The sequence below is a fragment of the Castor canadensis genome, chromosome 16 (assembly GCF_047511655.1).
Source record: "Castor canadensis chromosome 16, mCasCan1.hap1v2, whole genome shotgun sequence".
NCBI classification, from domain to species: domain Eukaryota; kingdom Metazoa; phylum Chordata; class Mammalia; order Rodentia; family Castoridae; genus Castor; species Castor canadensis.
Window position 1 is genome coordinate 59,932,520 of NC_133401.1, and position 17,842 is coordinate 59,950,361.

General features: G+C 51.3%; 1 protein-coding gene across 6 annotated transcripts in view; it reads left to right on the forward strand.

The window, feature by feature from the left end:
- Nucleotides 1–17,842, forward strand: part of Tnip1 (TNFAIP3 interacting protein 1) — a 52,356-nt gene that overhangs the window by 8,961 nt on the left and 25,553 nt on the right. For 5 of the 6 annotated variants that reach the window (XM_020176200.2, XM_020176199.2, XM_074057165.1 and 2 more), the window contains exons 2-6: nt 10,601–10,770; nt 11,787–11,921; nt 13,129–13,214; nt 14,882–14,965; nt 17,260–17,451. In XM_020176200.2, coding sequence (XP_020031789.2) covers nt 10,635–10,770; nt 11,787–11,921; nt 13,129–13,214; nt 14,882–14,965; nt 17,260–17,451 — 633 coding nt within the window. In that variant the 5' untranslated portion in view covers nt 10,601–10,634. The remainder of the gene's footprint in view (nt 1–10,600; nt 10,771–11,786; nt 11,922–13,128; nt 13,215–14,881; nt 14,966–17,259; nt 17,452–17,842) is intronic. The other variant, XM_074057167.1, reaches the window with a different exon arrangement.

Below are 17,842 nucleotides of genomic sequence, written 5' to 3' on the forward strand. Positions count from 1 at the left end.
GTTGAACAGATGTCAGTGGGAGTGATACAGATGGTCCCATTTCCTGTGCTTCTGGGCACCTGGCCTTCAACCCCACCACCCTTAGGACCAGCTCTTACCTCTCTGGCTGGGCCGTTCTTTGGTTTGTCTCAGATGTCTGTCCACATTTCAAGTGTTGGCAACTCAGATGTCGGAGATGCTCGAAGGACCATATTCAGTACACCTCTGCCTGAGCCCTCGGGGCTAGGGGGCTCTCTACCTTGTAGACAGCCCCTTTCAATCTCTCCCTCTCTCCTTACTCTCTCCCTCCCTGTCCTATGGGTAGGGCTCTGTCCAGGTGGCTCATTTCTACCTCCCCCCCAGGTTTTCACCTAACCACTTTGAGGGGATGGCCAGTGTTGTGGCACACTTAGGTGGCCACCACAAGACCTGGTAGCAGCTTCTTTGTCGTTGTTGTCCCTTGAGGCCCTGAGTCAGTCTCTGCCTTTGCTGGATTGGTTTCCCAGTGGCAGAATGAAAGGATTGGCTGGTTGCTGCCCCAGTCCCAGGGCACTGCCTCCCATCTTTGGAAACCAAGCTACCCAGCAATTAGGCCCTCCTGTTGGCTCTAGCATGTCGCCATCTCTTCCCATTGGGCCAGGCTTTTCTGGGCCACCCAAGTCCTGTGCCTTGCCCTCCTGTCCCTGGCCATGCACTTAGGGAGGATGCCAGCCCTTCGGGAGAGCTGTAGAGGAAGGCTGGAGACAGGAGCACTCCCTTGTGTGGAGGTGCATTCCTGACCCCCACAGACAGACCTTGGCAGTGACTGTGGTCACTACAGGAAGTTCCCCATGTTCTCCCTGTGACCTCCAGACAGTCACGCTCCCACTGGAACAGATGACTGGCAAGGGGCAGCTGGCTTCTTGTCCTACTGGCCTGCACACTTCCATGCCCCAGGACCTTACCTGAGGCAGTTCCCTGAGAGGCAGGAATCCAGTGTCCTATGCACCTGTGTGGGGGACCAGCCTGGTGCCCCATGCAGGTGTGTGTGGGGGGGTACTGTGGGAGTCCTACTTGGAGGCCACAGCTGGTACTTCTAGGGTGGAGTGGGGTGCACATGAGTCAGGGGCCTTGGTTTGGTCTCCATGCTCTGCAGAGCGCTTGCCCTATCTCCCTGCCCTTCATCCAGATGGCTTCTGCAGGGGTCTGAGGAGCCCTGGTCCCGCCACACCCACACTTCTACCTATGCAGGTGCCTCCACAACCTGACCCTGATGCCTGGGAATGAACAATACCGACTTACAGAAAATACCAAGGATCCTCTCAGATAGAGAGGCCAGCATGCATACACCTGGTACCTGCGCCTGCCATTCAAGAGAGAACAGTTCCCTAACCACCCCACCAGCCCCCCAAAAGAAACTAAGTGTAGTACAGTCCTTGGCCCTGAGGCATTTATAATTTAATAGAGCAATTGGCTGTACACAGAATCACATAAATAAATATGACAGAAGCACATAGCAAACATTTATACATAGCTGAGCACAGCTGTATAGGTTTACACAGGTGCAAAATAACATACCAAGGAGAGAAAAATTAAGAAAGTGGGAGTTCTTACAGAGTTTGGCAACTAGAATACAGAGCAGTGGAAATTTTAAAAGGCCTCATTGGTGCTAAGCAATGTGGAGACTAAGGAAGCTCAGAGATTAGTGAAGAAAAAAGAAATTCCAAATTATAGAAAGAGCAGAAATAATGAATTAGAAATGAGTGGTGCTGAACTGTTACTGAAAATAAATACTTGAATAATTAAAAAAAAAAGCTAAGTGTTCTGAGTATAGTGCTTATCATTTTCTTGTGTTTACAGTTGTATGTGTGCATTCGTAAGCGATGTAGTACTGCTTTATATGTTTTAAATGTTTAAATGTCATCATACCATGTGTATTCTTCCACAAGCTTGCTGTTTTGCTTAATATGATGGTGAGAGTCATCCACATTTCTGTTATAGCTCTGGTTCCTTTTCACTGCCATATAGTATTTCCTGATAAGAAATTGTCAAATGTATTTATGCATTTTCCTCTTCATGTAGGTAGTTTCCTGCCCTTTGTTGTTGATACAGACATCCTTGACTCCCCTTCCAGCCTTCCCCAAGCTTCCCAGTCCTTTCCTAGCCATTATGGCACCTGTTCAGATAACACTTTAAGGTTTATGGCCAGCTCCATGGTTCCTACAACATTTCTACAGGGAAATGAGGCCTGTCCAAGGTCACCCTGGGAGGGAGGGAGCCAGACTTGAATCTATAAATCCTCTTTCCACCATATTTGCTATAAAGGGAATTCTCAAAGATTGGCACCTTCCTTCTTGGATGTGGGAGTAACAGTTGGATAAATTGTGTGATAAACCAGCTGTGGTATGTTGGGGATTGAGGGACAGAAAGGTTGTTGGAACCCCATCCTTGATATCCTCAGATTGAGCTCAGTGCCTTCTGTCCCCATAGGCGATGGTTAAGGCCAGAGTTCTTGGGCTCAGTGAGGTCCCAGCTACCAGGAGGTAAGCCAGGCTCTTTGGCATTCATTGCCCCTCCTTCCTAATCGAGGAGCCAGAGGAGGAAGAATGGTGAAGGACAGTTGAGGAGAGGTGCTTGGCTCACCTTTTTAGCCCTTCTTAGGGGCTCTTGGTGACAAACACACAGGTGGGGATGGATGATGTGACAGTAAGGTTTGGGTTCCACTTTGTTCTTTGAGGACTGTGTGGTAGATCATGAGTCAGACCTGACTTCTGGACTCAGCCACCTGGCCAGCTGAGCAGGTGTCAGGAGTGAGCCCTCTTGTTCATACTTGTTCCAGCCTACGTGATTTTCTGCAGTCTTGTGTTTCTGTGCCTGCTGTGCTCAGCTCAAGGCCACTGCCACCTTCCTGAAGCCAGATCTATTCTAGGGGTCCAGTGAGCCCTCCTGTATAGGTGCTCCTCCCCAAATACTGAGTGCCTTACCTGGAGAACCTGGCCCTGGCTTTTCTTTCTGATTTCTTTCTTATCAGGTTTCTGCTCCGCCCGTTTTCTTCCAGCCTAAGGTGGTGCCAGAATGTGGGTCCTCCCTCTGTTCTAACTGCATCTAGCCTCTTAAATTAATGTAGATGTATGTGTAAAGTCTCACTTCATTCCCACCCAGGTGCCAAGCAGACAACAACAAAGTCTCCTTTTAAGAAGTTACATAACAACACATACTCTACAAACTCAAGCAGTGCAAAAAGTAAAAAGTGAAAACTGTCCTCTCTGTCCTTTCTCCCCACTTCCCCTGTCCCCACCATATGTAAAAACTAACTTTTTTATTGCATAAGAATCAGGCTAGATTTCCCAGGTGCAGAGTCAAATTCTGAAGGAAAAGAAAAGCTTCCTTTGATTCCAGGCTCTTCTCTAGAGTTGTCTACCGTACCAGTTTGGCGTATATCCTTCCAGCCCATTTTCTATGCACATTTAAGGTTTTATACACACACATAGTTGTGTGCTTTGAAAAAGTAGTATCCTGTTACATATATATACTTGCACTTTGCTTTTTATTTTACATGCACTTTTCTGTGTCATTGCAAAATAGTCTACCCCATTGTTTTTTATGACTGTATAGTATTCTACAGAATGTCAGCACTCTAGTTTATTTAGCTAGTCCCTCTTGATGGACATCCAGGACACCTGTGCTATTACAAAGCAGGTGTCAGTGCATGTATTTGCCCAGCCCCTGTAATGCTGACACAAAGATTTCCAGATACCTTGATAGAGGAATATCTTAGTCAGTTAGCATGGTCTGGCCCATTAGGTAAGAGAAACTCCCTGCAGCACACTTTTCTGCAAGAGTCCTTTGTTCTCAGCCAGCCAGATAGACATGCAGGCTGTTGACACATTGAGGAAGGACACTACCTGCCTTCACTGTCACAAAAAACCCAAGATGATTATAACGAGAAGAGGTTTGTTTTGACCTATAGTTTTGGAGGGTCCAGTCCATGGCCAGTTGTCTCCATTGCTCTGGGCCTGTGGCAGGACAGCACATCATGGCAGGGACACATGGCAGCACAGAGCCACTTACCCATCAGCCAGAAAAAAAAAAGAAAGGGAAGATGCTGAGTTCTCAATCCCCTCTTGAGAGTATGCCCCCATTGGCCTAAGCACCTCCCACAAGACCCCACCTCTCAAAGTTCCACCATCTTCCAGTGGTGCCTCCCTGGGGACCAGGCCTTTAACACATGGGACTTTGAGGAACATCAACTCCAAACTGTAGCAGGCACTTTGCTGTAGGTGACCCGGCTATAAGACACAAATATAGATCAAGGCTCTGTCAATAAACTGTGATATCTAGAAGTGGAGAAGAGAGTTCCTCTGCATTTGGTCAGGCACACTGTACCTGGAGTGCTGTCCCCAGCTCTTGGACCAGCTATAGGCAGGAGAGGAATAGCAGTCCCTGTGGGGACAGTGCGGGGAATGAGGGCTGATCACCACAAGGCAGCATGTGAGGTTCCAGAGCTCAGGGCCAATGTGGAGAAGAGCATCATCTTGCTCCCTACACCCCACCCAGGACCCAAGGGCAGAGCAGGGACAAGGGAGGCAGAACAGGGAGCCACGCATCCACACCTTGTGCTGGCTGCCTAGGGTCACCTTGGGGAGAAAGGGCCGAGGACTGGCTCACCAGAGATGGCCAGCCGGAGTCGCCAGGGCCCTCTGGATTTGACAAGCATAGGACTGTCCCCTGGGCTTACCTCCCTCCTGAGGCGCTAAGCCCTGCTGACTTCAGATGGGGCAGGCTGAGCCCTGGGGGCATGTTGGTTAGACTTGCAAGCCAGGGGCTGGGGGCCTGCGGCAGTTCTGGGGGCTGGACAGTGGTCTACTGACCTCCCTCTGAGCCTTGACCACCTGCCTCACTGGGCAGTGCAGGACCATGGGAAGTACGCCTGTGTTGGGGCTCCACAGACCAAGGCTGGATTATTTGTTCTACCACAGACTAGCTGTACATCCTCAGGCAAACAACTTAACCTCTCTGAGTCTGCTTCCCCATGTGAGGAGGTAGAAGGGTGTGGGGTGTGTGCTGTGTTTGGGCCAGAGTCCGCAGGCATGTCAGGGTGGAGGGTGGGACCTGGTGACAGGCTGCAGACAGCCATCAAGCACCAGCTTTGGGGAGGCAACCCCACCCTGAGTGCTTTTATGGGGACCGGTGGAAATCTACATGGGCCTAGGGGATTTAGCTGGGGACAGTAGCCTTCTCCAAATGAAAAGGGAGTGGACCGAGGTGATAACACAGCACAGGTCTCCTCCATGGAAGGAGGTACCTTGCCCAGAACCCATGCTTCCTGAGCCCCAGATCCCACAGTGGCCTTGTCATCCCTGAATCTATGCCCAAGATCAGTGAGTGAGGTCCAGGGCTCCTTTCTGCTGGGGATGCTGGGCAGTTCTGCCAAGCATCCAGTCTGTAGGATGCTTGTCTATAGGAGGAGCCCAGTTGTCACTGACCAGCTACTGACACTCAACAAGAGAACGCAGCGTGCTCTAGCTTTGCTTTTGTTTTTTAACTAAAAACTTCGGGTTTTTTTTTTTAGAGTAGTTGTAGGGTCAGAGTGATGCGTTTTTTTCAAGGTAGGGTCCCATGAATTCTTTCCTGGTCTGGCTTCAAACCACAATCCTCCTGATCTCTGCCTCCTGAGTAGACAGGATTACAGGTGTGAACCACCAGTGCCTGGCTCACAGTGAAATTGAGAGGAAAGTACAGGAGCTTCCTATTTATACCCCACCCCCAACATGCACAGTGCTCCCCACCAAAGCGGTCCAGTCATTCCAACTGGTAACCGTGCGGTCATGCCCAGTGCCACCATCCACTGAGCAGGACCCTCTTGGTGTCATGCATCCCATGTGTGAGCCAGTGTCAGATGACAAGGATCCACCATTGTTGCATCATGCATACTGTCCTAAAAATGCAGCCTGGCCCTTGACACATAGACCTGGGGCCATGGTTTTCCCAGCCTTAAAACTGGTGGGGAAGGGAGGACTGGAAGTCATCATAAAACAAGAGCCTGAAGTGAATTTTGCTTGGTTTGCAATGTGAGTTCATGGCAGCTTAAGAAAAAAGAAAAAGAAATTGAGTGGAAGAGCATACCCTGGCTCCTGAGCTGACTGAAGAATGGCAGGGCTGTGACCCGTAGATTAGTTGGGCACAGTTGAGGGGCTGCCTTGGCATTTTCTAAGCATATTATTTAGGAAATTTCATTAGAAAATGAATATACATTTCTTGTAGAGTAATGTCTCATTTAATGTCTTTGATCTTACACCAGGTAGGTTCTATTATTTCTGTTTTGCACTTGAGCAACTAAGGCTCAGGAGAGGTGAGTGACTGCCCCACATCCCACAGCCTTCAGGGGTGGGCAGCAGGCCTAGTGCAGGTGAAGCCTGGGCGCCATGTTGGAGGAGGGCCTGCCTCCAGGGTCTTGTGCTTGCACACTCCTTCAGTGTGACGACGAGTGCCTCACTGCCCTCTGCTCAGTGTAGACCCTTCTTCCTGATTGCAAGGCTGCGTTATGTCCAGAGGCTGCTTCCCTCTCTTGCCTTAACTTGCCACCACATTCCAAGCCTGGGGTCATTCAGATCTTTAGGCCAGCGTTAGGATGTCACCCAGTTTCTGTCTAGCCCAGGCTCCTCCTTTGGCCATGAGCCTGAGATAGTGTAACAAAGTGGACACCAGCCCCTCTGACTTTGTGTTCTGGAGACCCCTTCCTTTCACCCCTTTGTCCCTGACCCATCTGTGAACATCGCTGGCAGCCCCTGCCTCAGCTGGGTAGGTAAGCATTGGCCACCATGACCTTCTGACTCCCAGGACCAGAGACTTGCCGCAGATGTTTTGCTGGGCCAGGGAGATCTTTACTTCCTCCAGGGCTGCACTGGATATCTGGGCCTAGGATGCAGCTAGTAACAGAGCCATTAAATTGGACTCCTGGGCTGGGTGAGGTAGCTCACATCTCTAATCCCAGCTACTCGAGAGATAGAGATCGGGAAGACTGAGGTTTGAAGCCAGCCTAGGCAAAAAGTGAAACCACTCCCCCCCACCCCATCTCACACAGGCTAGGTGTGGTGCTTCATATCTGTAATCCCTGTGGTGCTGCATATTTGTAATCCCAGCTGCACAGGAGCCATAGGTAAGAGAATTATGGTCTGAGGTGGGCCTAGACAAAAAAAAAAAAAAAGAAAGAAACAAAGTGGGAGATCCTATCTGAAAAATAACCAAAGCAAAAAGGACTAGAGCTTGTCTCAAGTGGTAGAGTACTCGCATAGTAAGCACAGGGCCCTGACTTCAAAACCCAGTACAGTAAGTAAATGAATAAGTAAAATAAATGAACTCCTAAAGTCCCCACACTGGGCTTCAGTGCACTCATCTGTCAGACACGTCAGCCCTGCCTTCTTCCCAGAGCTGTTGTGCCATCAGGTGGAAAATCAAAGCTTGGGAAAGTCTTAAATATTAAGCAAATGTTACTGGCTATGCAAATTAATATCATTTGGGGGTCTGGAAGCCCTCCCTGCCATTCCCCCACCCCCGTCCTCCCTGGCACGCCACCCCCACACCTCCAGCTACCACAGTATGGCTAATGGCTAGACCATCACAGACAGGCTGAGACATTGGGTGCAGATGCTGGGGTGTAAAGTCAGCTCTGAGCCTGGCCTTTCAGCCCTCTCTGAGGTGAGGCTGCAATTGGGCCATTCCCCCGCCTCCTTGCAGCTCTGTAGACTTCAGTTTCAACAGCGTCACTTCATCTTCATCTTCACGCTCTGTAGTTGCTGTCTGACCTGCTGTCTGCCTGGGCCCCTTTCTGCACTTAAACCTGGCCTTTCTGGTTCCGTTGGGCAGCCCCAGAGCCCCTCCAGGGCAGGCCGTGGGAAGCTTCCCTACTCCCACTTGGCCAAGGTCTTGTTTTAGAAGGTTTGAGCTGGCTGCCTCTTTAGCAGTGATTGGTGGGGGGGCTGGAAGGGGTTGGCTCTTTTGTCCTGAGAACAGTCCCCTCTGCAGGAGAGGTTACCAGAACCTTGCTGACAGAAGATCCTTCCTGCCTAGCAGTTATCCTAGAAGGCTGTGGACCAGCTGGGCCTGCGTTAGCAGCTGGTACCTGCTTGGCCTTCTCTATCTCTCTGGCCTGTGGCGTAAGGCCCTCCCTTGGGCAGCTCATCTGATCCCAAGGCTTCTCCCAGCAGTCTGTATCTCCTGAGTGTCCCCCACCTCCTGCCTGACAGCCTGATTTCTCCCACCCCAGGCTGCAGTGGGGACAACAGCTCTGCCTTCCCTGTTGTGCTCCCTGTGAGCCCTTTCTGTTGACTCCTTGGGCAGTAGTGTATTGTTTGGAGGATGAGGGGGGTGTCAGGTTCTGAGCCTATCACCTGGTCACTGGACATCTCTGAGGGACCTGGCTGGTTCTGGAAGTGTGTGATTGTGCACAGTGCCTGTGGTCAGGAGCTGCAGTTAGGCACCACCTGGAATGCTTGAACCTGGCCTGGGAGAGGGGCAGGGTCTTTTTGGCCTTCTTGCTTTGGAAGGAGGCTTGTCAAGGCTCTGAGGCTCTGCTCCGGCTCACTCTGAATATGCCCGAGCTACAAGGTGGGCTGGGTTCCCACTCCCCAGAGCCTCTAGTCTTCCGAATAAGCCAAACATGGAGGGGAAAATGACCCAAATCACCTTGCAGTCTGTGTAGGGTGCCTACAGAGTGGCAGACAGGAATCACGACACCTGCTGCTGCTTACCACATAAGGCAGCCCTCAGTTTCCCCATTCTCAGTGATGGCCCACCTTCCTGGAGTGGTGACAGGAGCACAAAGATGTGTGAAGTGTATTCTACCCAGTAAGGTCTCAGCACATGGGCACACGCTCATTCCAGGCAGGCATGTCGTCCCTGGTGGCAAACTCAGGAGAAGAAGGGCAAGCCCAGCAGGACTCTCAGGCCACCAACACTTCTGAGGGTCTGGCTATCTGCTAGTCAAGCTCAGTGCTCTACCCACCCCGCTGCACTGCTGTGTAGCATTGACCTTTCAGGTTAAAAACAAGTCACCCCCAAGCTAGTGGTGACTTTCGTGTTGGCGCGTGGGCAGCTGTCCTTTGTCCCATGGGGCCCAGTAGGGTGTGGGTGCCTATTGCCATATGAGTTCATCTCGTGTTTGTCAGCCTTTGGGAGACAGGGGCTGCTTGTCAAAACCTCTTAGTGAAACCCTCTCCAATTCTTAGGCACAGGAAGCAGCTTGTAGGTACTCAGTAGCCCAGGGCTATCAGCCTACTTGAACTCCCTCCACTGCTCTGGCCTGACCTATTGAGAGAGCCCTGGGTCCCATCCCTGGGAGTGGAGCAGGAGGTAAGGCCTCAGCCCTCCCAGCAGGCTGGCCAGCGTTGCATCTGCCCAGATAACCGGCTCTTCCCTTGCCTCCCTTAACACGAGGGTAAGTCCAGTGTGTCTTAGGCTTGCTGATCGGACAGAATCTTCTGAATGTTTAATTAGCACCAGTGATGACTGGTGAATGGCGGTGGTATTGCTGTTAACCTTGCCTCACTTTAGGCTTTCAGTGACACCAGGTTTAAAAGGCTGCAGAGGATAGAGGATGCCTCAGTGAAACAGGTTTTCCTTTGGGTTGGCAGTCTTGGGAGGGAGGTTCCAGGGCTCCCAAAGCTTCTGAGGCTGAAGCATGTTGGTGAGTTGTTTGTTAGAGAGGCTGGCTCAGCATTTCAGCCTCAGGACCTTTGCCCTTATTGTTCTATGCCTAGAATGTTCTTCTCTGTGAGGTCTCTCCTGCTTCTCCATTCAAAACTAAAGTCCCTGTTGTCCATAGGCTTTTCCATGACCTAAAATACTGTGTTTCCAGCACCCTACCGCCTCCACTATTAGCACATAGTCTCCTTGAGGGATTTTGTCTGTTTTGTTTGCTGGTAATCCCCAGCACTCGGTAGTGCCTAGTAAGGGAAGCTCCATAAGTGATTGTCGTGTGGGTGGGTGGGTGGGTGGATGGATAGATGGATAGATGAATGGATGAGTAGAGAGTGTGTGTATGAGGGCACAGAACCAGGACTCTGAAACCACTTTGCAGAATTTAATACAAAAAACTCACAGCACAGATAGACAATGTTTTGATGGAAAATTATTCTGTTCCTTAGAACTGAAAGGGACAGACCATTTGTGACCTGAGACCAAAGGAGGAGGGTGACAGGGTATTAAATATTAGTTGGGGTTTTTCTTTCTCACTTCGAAGATCACCGTTTTAGTTTACTCTACAGTTGACTGCTGTTCCAAATGAACCAGCAGTACAGTGAGGCTGCTAAAAGAAATAGAAGCCATTCTTGGGTTACATTAATAGAAGCCAAGGGCTGTCAGAGTGGCTAAAGTAGTAGAGTGCCTGCCTAGCAAGCAAAAGGCCCTGAGTTCAAACCCCAATACCACCAAAAAAGAAAAAAAACAAAACCTAGAAGCTGAGTGTCCAGATCAAAGGAGATGACTATTCTGCTCTGCTCTTCTGTGGTCAGACCAGCTTGAAGTGATCTGTTCTGTTCTGTGTTATGAAGACTGCTTTTTGGAGCCTTGGCAGACCAGAGCTTCTCCAGAAAAGATACCCCACGGCCTGGCCAGCCCTGATGGACTGCTGTTGTCCTTACAGCCAGGTGGGCACCATGCAGGGCTGAGCCACACTCATGGAGGGGAGAGGACCCTACCGGATCTACGACCCTGGGGGCAGTGCACCTCCGGGAGAGGCGGCAGCTGTTCTTGAGCGCCTAGTGGAGGAGAACTCTCGGCTGAAGGAAAAAATGCAAGGGATAAAGATGTTAGGTAAAGCAGCCCATGCCCCCTGCTGGTAGGCCCCCTCCCCACAGCGTAGCCACTAGCCCCTCCGCCTAGCAGGGGAGAATACAGCTGGCCAGGGCGGTATCTGCCCAAATCGCCCCTCTGTTTCTCCCTGGCCAACAGGTGTGTCTTTATGCACTTGACTGTATTCCCGGCCCGGATCCCTCACCCCCCAGAGGTGCCTACAGGGTCCAAGAGGGGTGTGTGGGAAGGGAGAGAGACAATGGAAGGCCCAGTTTGTGGACCTGAAACCAGAACGGTATCTTTCTGGGCATGAGAGATGGGGAGAGCTTCTGCAGCAGGGCCTGCAGGAGGTGCCAGGCTAGGGGCAGAGCTGGCTTGAAGCAAGGTACTGCAAGCCCCTCAGCCTCTCTCCTGGGTCCTGCTCCAGCTGTCCCCTCTGACTAGAGCAGCCCCGCCTTCCTCCACATCAGCCAGTTGTCCTAGGCACCTGCTTGGGGTCAGCTCTTCCATGCAGGCCTTCGGGATCCCCACTTTCTAAATTCCTGAAGATCTTCCTCTGCCACCTTCTCTGGTCTTCAGTTTGAGGCGAGCATAGCTCGCCTGACTTTAAAAATGCTTCCTTTCTGCTTGGCAGTCCCCTGCTTGGAATGGCAGCTGCAGAAGGGAATTGGAGGCAAAGAGTGCTGTGGGTACACTCTGGGTCTCCGCCCTGGGGCACCCTGTCTCCCTGGCTTAGTTGTGGCCATCTTAGGTGCAAGGTAGAAGGCCCTAGAGAACTCTGTGGAGGGCCTGCAGTGGGATGGTGCAGGATGCAGGGGCCAAGAGGTTTTCCTTGGCTTCCTCCTTCCAGTTTCCCAGCTTGCTGGTCCTCTGCCTTGATCTGACCTATTTCTGGTGGCAGCTCAGAATAGGCCACAAAGCAGTGAAGTCAGAACCTGAGACTTAAAAGCCAGGTAGGGGCAGGTGTGGGGCAGGTGGGAGAGCCAGTGCACCAGGCTGAGCTTTGTCTGCTCCTCCGTCCCCATCCCTGTCCCTAGGGGAACTTCTGGAGGAGTCTCAGATGGAAGCTTCCAGGCTGCGGCAGAAGGCAGAGGAACTGGTTAAAGACAGCGAGCCACACCCACCAGCTGCCCCCTCCTCAGGCTCCTTCGACCACCTGGACGAGCTCACAGGTACCAGAGGAATATGGTGACCCTGACTTCCCTGTCCTCAGACTAAATCAGTGAGCTTCCTTTCCATGTTGAGACCCACAGCACTATCCCGAGGCCACAGACCACTTCCCATTCCTGTTTTGGCTACTGCGCTCCTTAGAAGGTCAGATCTAGAAGGGACTTCAAGATGATCTTGTGGAAATTGGCCTGTGACTCAGCATTCCTGAGACCCTGGCAGACACTGATAATCAATCACGATGGCCCACTGAGTGCAGGACATGTCCTCAGGACCTTTATCAGCCTATTTGTCCAACAGATGTTTAGTCAGCAGATGCTGTGTGTCAGGCACGGCACTCGAGGCTGCCACCTCCTGTCACTCAGCATCGGTCCTCCTATTTTAAAAACCTGGAAGCTGAGGCACAGAAAAGAATCTGGGCTCCTGATCATAGGGGAACAATAACCAGAGGCTGAAGTCCTGTGTGTCTAAGTCCAGGGTAAAGTCTGGGACCACAGAGGACAAGCTCCCCCAGATACCTCTGCTGCAGCGCCACCTTCCGGCCTCGCCCCAGCATGGGTGACAGCCTTCTCTTTGTCTGGTGGTAACATTTGCAGAATGGACAAAGGAAAGTGCTGATCTCAGATTCCACAGTGTTGCAAGCCAGCAGACATTTCCAGCCTCTACTTGTCCTTTCAGCATTCCAAGTCCTGATGTCCATCTGAGTTCCTGATTGGTGCCAGGATCCTTAACCACCCTTACGAGGCTCTCTGCAGCCAGCACCCAGAAGGCTAGGGGAGTAGAGCAGAATTCAAGTCACGGTTTTACAATTGCTGGCTCTGTGACTGTGCAAGTTGGGGACCTTGCCAAGCCTCAGTTTCCTTACTTTTAAAATGGAGATATGGGGCTGTCATGAGGAGGACCAGGAAAATAGTTATGCAGCACTTGGTTAACTGTAAACCACTGTCCTTATTGTCACTGAGGCAGGTGCATGGTAGCAAGAAATGGTGCCACCTTGGAATTTTCCCACTTAAGTCCAGGGAAGAGGGTCTTTCTGTTCCCATCATTCTAGGCCATTTGTTTTCCAAGGCTACCTGGGCCTTGTGGGTCTGCCTCCCAACTCCCCTGGAGAACTCTGGTTGAGAGCTCTTCTGTCAAGCATCGTCTTTGAGGGGCTGAGATCGAGGCTTCTCCCCTTCCAGTGTCTGCACCCGTGCTCTCTTAATTTTCCAGGGAAGGATACAAATGTCCCGGCACCTCCCATTGCCCATTCGTGCTCCAGCGACAAGCCAGCTCCAGTCCTGAAACCGCCATCCAGTGTAAGTTGCATTTGAAGTTGTGGCTGGAGGTTGCCTGACCTTGTATCTGCTGGCAGATACAAGGAAGAGGTTTGGGATCAAGACACTGTATTCTGATTAGTCAGGAGACATTGAGCAAGTCAGGCCGAGCTCTGGGAGGCATCAGTTTCTCCATTTTGAAATGGAAGTAATAGTTAAAATTTACCAGGATGACCCTGGTGTGTGCAAGAACTTTCTCTAGCTGGATGTGGTAGTTCATGCCTGTAATCCCAGCCACTCAGGAGGTGGAGATCAGGAAGATTGAAGTTCAAGGCCAACCTGGGCAAAAAGTTAGTGAAACCCCCATCTCAGCAAATAAGCAAGGCATGGTGGCATGTGTCTGTGATCCTCCTAGGTGGAGGATTGCAATCTGAGGCCAGCTCCTGGCAAAAATTCAAGACCCTACCTGAAAAATAACTAAAATAAAAAAGGGCTAGGGCTGTGGCTCAAGTGATATAGTGCCTGTCTAGCAAGTGTGAGTTCCCAAGTTCAAACCTCAGTACTTACCAAAAAAAAAAAGAAATTGCTCTCATTTCCTAAGTTGGGCACTGTGAAGTATGTACTGACTGTGTACAGTGCTCAGAAAATAGACAGTTGTGGCATGGAGCTCATATGCACTATAAAGATGGTCTGTAGATTTGGCTTAAGAAGTTTTGCTTGGCATCCTATGGACCAGTTAGTTTAGCATCTTCAGCCAGGTCCAGGGAGACAAAGCTTCTGTCAAGGTCCCACAGACAACTGGGGAAGTACAGAGTGTAAGGGGGCTTCCTAAGGCAGGGCTGAGACCAGAATTGGGGCTGTGGTGGCCATGAGGTTCAGCTGTACATTGGGTGCGGTTTCTTCCCTCTGTCATGCCTGTCCCAGGCCGAGGGAAGGCAGAAACAGTCTCTGCAAACCAAGTTCAGTGGAAAGCCTAGGGCCAAGTGCAGTTCAGCTGAACCATAGATGTTAGTTGGTTGAGCAACCAGCGAATTTTACTTGGAATGAGCTGAGAGGTGTGGAAAAAATATGGATTTGTTGGCCACCTTAGATTTCGGCGAATCCCGGAAAAGTCTGTTATCTGTTGAACCATCTTTGGGGCTTTTTTCAGATTAGTCCACTCCTCTAAGATCTCTGGGACTGGGTTGGCTAGGCTGGCATAGAACTTCGCTTTCTGATAAAGGTAACTACTGCCGCCTGTGTTACCCAGGGAACCATCAGAGACATCTGCGCCTAGGAGACAGCTCTGGTGCCATTGCAGGACTTGCACTCTTAGGGAAGGTCCTGCTTTAATGTTAGCTAACTATATGGCCTCAGTTTCCTCATCTATCCCAACGGGATATGACGCTCTGATCCACTCGGTGAATTGCTCTGAGGAATCATAGAGTTCATGAAAACATTTTAAAAGTACAAGGCCTCAAAAAAAATGTAGTCCTGAAGCGTAGTCAGCATTAGCTGGTCAGCATCCCTGTTTCACAAATGAGGAAACTGGCCCTGGAGCGGTTGTGACCTCAGCTTACACAATGGTGAGAGTTACGGTAGCTCATGCAGAGGCAGAGCCCTGGGGTAAACAGTGTGAGGAGAGATCTGCCCTTGCTGCCCTCAGTGGCAGGGTGCTAGAAGAGGGCTGGGGCATTACTCTCGGGCAGCCCTCACTCCCTTTCACACAGGGCACCTCCTCTGAATTTGAAGTGGTCCCGGCTGAGGAGCAGAATTCTCCACCAGAGGGCAGCGGCCACACCAGAAACATGATGGTAAGTGGCATGTCCTACTGTTTCCCTGTCTCAGTCACCTGCCCCTGTGTGAGAGGCACACAAACCACTCAAACCCCTTGGGCACCCTGGAGTCACATGGGGAGCTTCTTGCTCTCATGCACATCCCTGGCTGATGACTTCCCTGACTCAAGGAACATGGGCGTCGACTGTTGTGAGAACTGGGGCACTTTGCCAGCCACATTGGCCTCTGGGTCAGTCACCTCTGCAGGCTGTGACTCAGCTTTTTGGGTCTGTGGGCTCCTAGTCGGGGGGAGGAGTAGAAAGGGTCCAGAAGACCCTAGGCTACTTAAGGCAAGTAATTTACCCTTTTGTGCAGGCTCTCAGCTCCTTCCAGGAGCACACAGGTTAGAGGTTAAACTCTCTACTTACACACATGTATACAACAGAGGCATCCGCACACACCATCTTCCAGCTCTGGAGTGTCTGCCCGCCTCCTTGTTTTGTATATTATACCACTTGCTGTCTTTATCCCAACTATATCTTCCTTCTCTCTTAAAATGGCAGAATGATTGGAGAACCGTTGTGAAAGCTCTGGAAAATTCTTCAGAGCCCCTTTAAATTCCTATCTTCCCATCCTCCCTCTCTTCTTATTTGGAGTTTTTAGATGGGTATGATGTCAGCAGCACACACGCTCACCATTCACCATTCCCTACTGCCTGTTTCACAAAGGTCTGGGTGGTTGATGGTGTTCCTTTGTTCACTGATGGTTTGGTTTCTTCTGTGTCAGTTCCTGCTCAAGGCCCCAGCAAGTGGCCTGCCAGTAGCCTTCAGCACTGAGAGACTCATCGCCACTTCAGGTGGCTCTGAGCTTGGGAAATGGTCTCTGTTTTGTCTCTTGGGACCTTGTGTCCCTAGTCCCATTCTGGACAGAGCTCTGAGATGCTGGCTAAGGAGACAAGATCCCCTGCTCAGAAAGGTTTCACTCTGTGACCTTGAACCTGTAACCTTATCTCTGTCATAAGTTCCTCCTTGGCCTTACAATGTACCTACTTTATGCAGAGCCTAAACCAGAATGCCCCTGCCTTCTGGAAGCCTGTAGGCCAGTTAGAGGCATCCAAGGGATTTGAAGCACCTTGTGAGCCTTGAGTAGAGCAACAGTGGCTGCCTTGAATCTTTTGTGGAAAGAGGCAATGGAGAAGAGGTGCAAAACCAGAGAAGCAGCACTATCTCTGAGTGGAGCACAGCACTCACATGGAATGGGTGTTCACTGAGTGCCCAGCACTACAGAGTCAAAGAAGGTGAAGGTCAGCATGGCAGAGCCCAGGATCTCAGCCAGGCATGGCTGACTGCCATTGGGTCACCAGGCAGCTGTGGGCAAGTTCCTTTTCCCTGTGCCTTGTTTTCCCAGTCCGGACTCCAAGGTCCTTGAAACTCTCATGTCCTGTGAGTCCCATAAATGTTGTGAGAGCTGGAACGTGGGCTGTGGGGCAGGGTGAGCGGGACACAGAGGAGGACACTGGGAATGAAGTTCAGAGAAACCTGGGGCCTGGTGCAGGAGTTTGGGCAGGGAGAGTGGTGGGGAGGCTAATGGCTGCTGTCGCACATGGGACGAACTTGATGCTGTTGGGCCTCAGATGCCTGGCTGGGGGACCAGGCTTGATGCCATCCTCAGGAAGATGCCACTGTGGGTCCTTGGACCCAGGCACGGTCATAACCAAGGCAGTGTCTTTGGTAGGAGCGTTCTAGAGAGAACAGAGGAAGTGGTCTTGGTCCATTTGCCCACAGTCTGCTCCATTTCTTACATACTTTACTAGGCTGGGATTCTTTAGAGTATCTAGAGCTATGATTCTTAACCTTTTTTGAGTTTTTATCCTCCGAGAGGCAAGTGAATGTTTGGTCCATTCCCCAGCAGTGTCTCTGAGCTAAAGAAGCAGGGATACGAATGCAGGAATACTCTGGGATTGCTGCTCTCCTGGGTTCATTCCTCCCATCAGCCCTGCAAGGCAGGGAGGGAAGGGAGTGTACATTGAGTAGATTGAAGTGCTGAGGCCTGGGGAAACTGTGGTTTGCCCACAGATATTCAGCAAGGCCCAGAGTGTGGGAAGAAAGTGGCCCTGGTGTTGTTCAGCCAGCCAGTGGCCTGGGAGTCCTGGGTCCTGCCCTGTGACTCAGCCCAAACAGGGAACCTGTGTAATTGGAGAATTTCCCTGGGCTGAGCTGGGGCCAGCTGGAGAAACTGAGTCATGAGGAATGGGGAAGCAGTGGGAAAACAGGCTGGCATTGCCTGTTCAGGTCTTAGTGAAGAGTGGTCCATGTCCCCTTGTCCCCACCAGGAGCTGGGCCCCCTCCCCCATGAGGACAGCAACCTGATGCTCCACCTGCAGCGCCTGGAGACCACCCTGAGTGTGTGCGCTGAGGAGCCCGACCACAGCCAGCTCTTCACCCACCTGGGCCGCATGGCCCTCGAGTTCAACCGACTGGCCTCTAAGGTGCACAAGAATGAGCAGCGCACCTCTATCCTGCAGGTGAGGAAGGCAAGGGAGGGCTGCCAGGGCCTGGTGAGTGTGCTGCTTCTCTGTCTCCCTACCCTTCAACTCTTCTTAGGATCCAGGGGGACCAGCAGGACCTCTGAGGGCTATTTCAGGCAGACTTTGGGCTTCTTATTCACAGTGGTGAATGAAGTAAGGAAGTTGTGGGAAGGTATGAAGAAGAGGAAGGAAATGGGGAAATCAAGGTGGGCACTGCAGATTTCATGGTTGGGGTAACGTGGGAGTATGAATGTGGCAGGGTGGGCATGGTCCTACCTCTGTTCTTTTTGTGGGGGGTGGGAAGGGAGGAACAAAGGTCAGCTCCTTATATGTTTGCTCCCTGGGGTAGGAGCCATTACTACGCCCACCTCACAGGTGGGGAACGAGT